Consider the following 7,202-nt stretch of genomic DNA (forward strand, 5'->3'; position numbering starts at 1 on the left):
AATATCATATGATTCAAATAAGCATATTAATAGATATAGTCATTGAAAGAGATCCTAATGGATGACTTCCATAGCTGTATCTGAAGTAAGCATGTTGACATTGCCACACACAGTGATGATATAATTGTTGGTTAGTGTTTACAAGTGACAAATGAATGTAGCAAACACTTGTGAGTCTCGCAACTAATTAAAACTAGGTTGTAGGTAACAGTAATCTTGATAGAAAACAAATTGTTCCACTGACTGTGAAATATGAAAAGGAGAAATAGGCAGTTACTTTATAAAAGAACTTAGTCTTATGATATAATGATAGGAATTGTGAGAGTAAAAAAAAGCGGGTTCGCTTACCAAAACTGACATCCAAATTGTGTTCTCTATTACTTATCCGAACATGAAAAGGTGATAAAAATGGAAATTCTAGAATGGGAGTGGCATTTCCACCATTCTGCAGGAGGAAGGGATGGAGAAGGCCTGGTAGGAAAGCCAGTATCTCCATCACGTCTACAGAGAAAACCTATGGGTATGTGATGAGGATTGAAAGTGATAGCCTTGTGCTACTGGAAATGGTCGTTCAAAGTATATTAATGTGTGAACATGGTAAAAAGGGCCTTGTAAGCAATAAGACTACGGAAATAAAGTTGCAACAGAAGAAAGGGGAATAGTTAGTGCAAAATTGAATAGTAAAGGAAGCCTTGATGTGAAGAGTCACCTATTTACTTTGGGGCAAATCTTCCTTAGGCAAACATTAGGAAACTTTAGTCAAATTACTTTTTTAAATCTGTTTGAAAATCCCAATATTTATCAAATTATTCAGAGTTCATAGGATCTAGATCTGGTAACCAAATGCAGCCAAGACGGGGAACCTGACATTTAGAAACATGTTTTCAAACAATAAAATTACCAATTATTAAACTAAAAAGTGGGAATTTAAAAGTTGAGCAGCCTATCTAGAGTCCCTTGTTTTCAGACTTGCACTGGGAACATCTGGGAACACTGACTTGACACAGTGGGCCTTAACAGGGATGACAGAGTATATGGGCTCCAGTGGGGGGGTGTGCCAGAGGGGATGGGGGTATAAAGGTGATTAAGATTATTTGAGATGTTCTGTATGAAATACAAAGAAAAATCAATAAAAACAAAAATTTTTTAAAAAGCTGAACAGAAATGTCAGCAATCAAATTGAACCAGAACAATAAATATTGAAGGTAAATATTTGCAAGTGTAAAGCACACTGGTATCCACGTCAGGCTCATATCTCCATAGTTACGCTCAAGGAGATAAGAGTGAAGCAGGAAGGGACCTGACTTTTCAGACTGAGCATATTTTAAATCATTTCCATTTTTAATTGAATTAAAGAGATGATCCCTAACATAAACACTTATACAAAGCAAATGTTATCTAAAGGAAGATATTATAAAAATTATCTACTGTAAAAACAATCACATGTATTATTCCATTTATATGAAATATTCATATGACACATACATGCAATGACTGATTTCCTTGACCTGGGGATTTGATGAGGATTTGATGATTATTGGTTAAAGAATATGGGGTACCATGATGAGCTACCCCTTCACATTCACTGCTGTGACTATGATAATTAAAAAAAAATAGACTAACAAGTATTGGTGAGGAAGAATAGAAAAATCAAGCAATCATACACATCTGACTAGAACTTAAAATTATGTGACCACTGTAAAATGCTGTTGCTGTTTCTGTTGCTGTTTCTGAAAACTAAACATTTAAGGGAATGGAGAGATGGCTCAATGGTTAAGAGCACTGGCTGCTCTTGAAGAGGACCCAGGTTCAATTCCCAGTATCCACGTGGCAACCTAACAATCCTCTGTAACTCCAGTTCCAGGGGATCTGATGCCCTCTTCTGACCTCCGTGAATATTGCACAACAAGCAATACACCCATACTCATAAAATAAAAATAACAAACTCATTTCTGGATGTATTATCAACCAATTGAAATACTTATGTAAAACCTTGTACACAAATGCTCACAGATGAATTATTCACAGCAGCCAAAATGTAAATAATTCAAATATCTATCAACTGAGGAATAAATGAAGTAGAGCACACTTATACAACAGAATATATGTAAATGAATCATATAGAATGAATATATATATGAGCATATAAAAATGAAACATCGATACATGTCACCACACAGATGAACCTTAGAAATTATTTTGTGTGAATGAAGTCAGACCGTAATAGCCATATGTATATGTATGTTATTGCATTTGTATGATATTTCCACAGTAAGTAAATCCATGAAGATATAAAGTCAATCAGTGACTAGGGGAGAATGAGAGGACTACTCTTTCCAGTCATTGCCAATTATGGTGGATATAGTTAGAAGGCATTTGGTTTTTTCAGGGATGATGGAGATATTCTGTAACTGAATCTATGTTAAAGTTTATGCTATATGAATTTCATCTCAATGAAAATAAATTGCCAAAGGAAAAAGAAATATTTTTCAAGGTTGGAGAAGTAATAAAAACTTCTACAGTTGATTTGCTGATAACTATGAACTTTACAAATATGTTGTCATTAAATTGCATATTAGATGCATTAGATGAGTTCATTGTAAATATATAAATTAAGTGTCAATAAAACTGCTATCCAAAACAAACAAAGGCTTAAAGACTCAGTTGTGTCTGCAGTTTCTCATGGACAAAGCCCAGCAACAACAGCAACAATATAAATCATATATTTTAAAAAAGTTGAAAAAAAGACTTAGAACTTTAAGAAAAAATAACAAACTGAGATAACCAGCAAAGATCTGAATGTTATAGTTTCAGATATATGTACTTTAATGATTTTAATTTTAGATAGAAAATAAAATTGTAATTAGTGTCCTAGAAAAAAAAAAACACAATGAGGGAAATGGATACTAGTAACATTGGAAGAGATGAGTCATTTTTCCCCCAAAGCTGGTAAAAAATAGTGACCTTTAGATTGAAGACATTTTGAAAGGTTAGGCTGGTGGCACCAGAAGCAGAAAGACAGAAAGTTCAAGTCCAGCCTGGGCTATGGAATACATTTAAGTTCAACCCAGGGAATTTAATAAGAACTTGTTTCTCACACACAATGACACACACACACACACACACACACACACACACACACCGTGAAAAAGCATTCTGGGGCTATAATTCGTGGTAGAGCACGGGCCTAGCATGCAGAAGGCTCTGGAAACCCTAAGAAGAATAAATAGAAATGACGTATTAAGGTATAGATCAGTGAAACTGGTGAAATAAAAATGCAAAGAGAAAAGGGGTATGGTAGTGAGTGACGAAGCTGAATTAGAATAAAGTAGAATGACACATAAAATGCCACAGTAAAATCCAGTTCTCTGTATGGTAAATTTAAAAATAATTGGAAGAAAGAAAGAAAAAAGAAAGAAGGAAAGAAAGAAAGAGAAACAACAAGAGAAGGCAGGAAATTTAATTGCCAATGCAACAATATCGAGATGGCACACCCCTCCCATGTGATGCCTTCTAACGCCTGACCATGCTCACCTCCAGTCTTGAATTTCCTGGCCCTTTGCTACAACTGTGAGTCAACTAAATTTGTATTGTTTTAATTTTAAAAATTAAAAAATACAAGGATGTAATCTTTAAAAAAATTTTTTTTAATTTTATGTGTATGTATATATTGCCTGCATGTATGTGAGTGTACCCGTGTGGTACAATGCCATGGAGGTCAGAAGAGGGCTTCGGGTTCCCCTGGAACTGGAGTTAAGGAGGGTTCATAGCCACCATGTGGGTGCTGGGACTTGAACCCAGATCCTTTGCAAGAGCAGGCAGTGCTCTTAACCACTGAGCCATCTCTCCAGTCACACAAGGATGTAATCTTATAAGCAGCCAAGATGGGAAAGTATGCTCCAAATGAGCAGTAGTAAAGTTGAGATACTGGTGTAGGTAAGAACTTTCTGAACAGAACTTCAATTGCACAGTAACTAGCTCCAAGAATCAACAGAAGGACTAAATGAAATTAAAACGTTTTGCACAGCAAAAGAAACTATCAGCAGAGTGAAGGCAGAGTTCATAGAATGGAAGAACATCTTTACCAGCTGTACTTCAGGCAGGGACCAATATCTAGAATTTACAAAGAACTGCAAAAATTAAACACCAAAATCCTAAAATGGCCACTCAACAAATGGTTTAATGAAATGGACAGCTTTCAGAAGAAATACTAATAGCCAATAAGATGTTTTTCTGTTGCTATTACTATATTTTATTTATTTTATTTTATGTTTATGAGTGTTTTGCCTTTGTAAGTACTTCACATGCATGTAGTGCATGAAGGCCAGAAGACAGTATCTGATTCCCTGGAACTGGAGCAACTAACAGTTGTTAACTGCCATGTGGGTGCTGGAAACCCAATCCATGACATCTGCGACTTAACTACTGCTCTTAATTACTGAGCCATTTAGCCAGCCTTCCCCCAGCAATAAATTTTTTTAAAAGTGTTTCCAACCCAACCTAAGGAACATTTGGCAATTGATGGTTGCTGTGAGGGGAAGAGACAGTGTCTTAAGGGGATGGGATTCTTGGTGGGCCCATGGATGAACCCACACTGAAGGACATTTGGGGACACAAATCACACTCTATAAGCCATATCATATATAAGACAGTTCGTTAAACTGAGCTGGGACAGTCGGGGGAGGTGTGCATTGTAGCAGGCCCCTGACTAAAAGACATCCATCTTACCATCCTATGTGACCTGGCCTAGTTATTTTCCAGTTTCCCTGAAATTGCCTACAACCTATAGGGACCAGGAATTCTTAGAAGCTGACACATGTCCGGCCAAGATGAGATAAGCTACTGCCTAACGCTGTATCTGTTTCTGTCCATGCTTGCTTGCTTGCTCTGAGGGGTCAATAATAATTTTAAACTTTTACTGACCTATGCAAATAAGTGCTTGAGTTTGAACCATGATGACTGGCCTCCTTGTGTTCCCACTTTTGAGAAATATCTGAATATATATAAAAAGTCTTTGCAGACTCCCTTTGGAGCTGCTCTCTGTATTCACACTCGGAGTGCAGGAACAGCCTGACGGTTAATAAAATCCTTCCTACCTCAACTTCAATCTTGTGGCTGAATTCTTAGCAGTTATCAGACTATAACACGCATAAGGGAAGGAATCTAAATACCATCAAACTATATTGTAAAAACTGAAAATTTTAAAAAGTGTTCAACATCCATAGTCATTATTAAATTAAAACAACTTTGAGGTACCACCTCACCCTAGTCAGAATGGCTATCATCGACAAATCCGACATCCAGCGTTGGAGAAGATGTGAAATAAGAGGAACCCTTATTCACTGCTGGTGGGAGTATACATTAATACAGCTGTTATGGAAATCAGTTTGCAGAGTCCATAAAAATTAAAGATAGAGGGCTGGGCGTGGTGGTCCTTTAATCCCAGCGCTTGGGAGGCAGAGGTAGGCAAATCTCTGGGAGTTCAAGGCCAGCCTGGTCTACATAGTGAGTTCCAGGACAGCTGGGGCTATAGGGAGACCCTGTCTCAAAAAGACCCCCCCCAAAAAATAACCAAAGAACTCCATATCTTATCTCAGAGACACTTGTACAACCATGTTTATTGCAAGGAAACAGATCAATCAATAGATGGATGGATTATGAGAATGTGGTATAGAGCTAGGCATGGTGGTATGTGCCTCTAGTTCCAGCACTCAGGAGGTAGAGGCAGGTGGATCTTTGTGAGCTCAAGGTCAGCCTGGTCTACATAGTGGGTTCCAGGACAGCTGGGGCTGCAGAGAGACCCCTGTCTCAAAAATACCAAAAAAAAAAAAAAAAAAAAAAAAAAAAAAAAAAAAAAAAAAAAAAAAAAGAAAGAAAGAAAGAAAGAAAGAAAATGTGCTACATACACACTATGGACTGTTATTCAGCTGTGAAGGAAAAAAAATAAAAGCATGGAATTTGCAGAAAAATGGATGGATCAGACAGTCTCACTGGGACCTGGGAATCATTGATTAGGCAAAGCTGGCTGGCCAGTGAGCCCCAGGGATTGCCTTTCTCTACCTCCCCAGTACTGGGATTACAAAGGCCACACAAGTATACCCAGCTTTTTATGTGGATGCTGGGAGTCAAACTTGGGTAAAATGCATAGCAAACAGTTTATCAATTAAGTTATCTCCCCATCCCCCACCCCCCTCAGGTGTCACTTCTACTTACATTCTTCTTTTACTGACAAAGGAACAATCTTCTCTTCAGATCTTAGGGGGTGAGCCATGAACACAACCAGGTGTTGGAGTCCCAAGGACTTCACAGTCTTCAAAGAGATGGTAACTATTTTAGTGACAGTTACTGTGCCATTTGGGTTCTGAGCAAGGTGTTCTTTCGGTGGATACATTAGGACTAATGAAGGGTAAAGGGAGATTTCAGGAGCAGGTTTTCCTGCAGCTGAATACTTAAGACTAAAATTATCTTCTGAATCAGGATTGTATTGGAGTTCTGTTGTTAATTCAGATACAGCTGAGGCAGAAAAAAGAGAAACAAAAGTAAATACAAAAGCAAGTCATACAGAACTCTCTGCTTAAAGTCTGACTTCCCCAATTTTTTACATGATGTTTAAACGCTGAACACATATCTCTCAAGAATACTTCTTAGTATATTTTACAAAACCTTACAATATCTTTTCTGCTATTCCTTGACTACTTCTCTGATCTGAGGGGGATGATTGCTTTAATTATCCCTCAACTTTCATTCAGTCAGAAAATTACATTACATAAACCCCAACACTTTACATTTATAGCACAAGTACTATAACATATTGCTCATTTGAAGAGTGGGAAACCCTCATTTTCTGAGCCTTCACCTCCCCTCATTCTCCTTCTCTACTGTCTCCTTTCCTTTTTCTCTACTCCTTAGTAATACAATCCCAATTCTCTTCATGAGTTTCATCTGTTGGATGAAAGCAAATGTAGTGAAATGTAAAGAAATGAGCCAGGAGAAGATCTTGATTTGGTGCATAATCAGCATTGACTTCCTCCTCTTACTTCTGTATAATAAATGACTTGACCTGGATGATCTCCTTCAAGGACTGAGGAAGGAAGGAGCCCTTGGGATGGCTCTCAGTTTAGTAAGGGCAAGTGTCCCGACCCGCAGGACAGTCAACGTGGGTATCTGGAAGGAGGAGAGGGGACGGAAAGGGACAAGAGGTG

At 37.7% G+C, this 7,202-nt stretch overlaps 1 protein-coding gene across 1 annotated transcript in view; it reads right to left on the reverse strand.

Moving 5' to 3' along the window:
* Positions 1–7,202, reverse strand: part of LOC103745112 (OX-2 membrane glycoprotein-like) — a 36,508-nt gene that overhangs the window by 22,738 nt on the left and 6,568 nt on the right. Inside the window, exon 3 of the mRNA XM_029570338.1 lies at positions 6,214–6,513. Coding sequence (XP_029426198.1) covers positions 6,214–6,513 — 300 coding nt within the window. The remainder of the gene's footprint in view (positions 1–6,213; positions 6,514–7,202) is intronic.

The sequence above is a fragment of the Nannospalax galili genome, unplaced genomic scaffold (genome assembly GCF_000622305.1).
Source record: "Nannospalax galili isolate Female #2095 unplaced genomic scaffold, S.galili_v1.0 scaffold743, whole genome shotgun sequence".
Classification (NCBI taxonomy): domain Eukaryota; kingdom Metazoa; phylum Chordata; class Mammalia; order Rodentia; family Spalacidae; genus Nannospalax; species Nannospalax galili.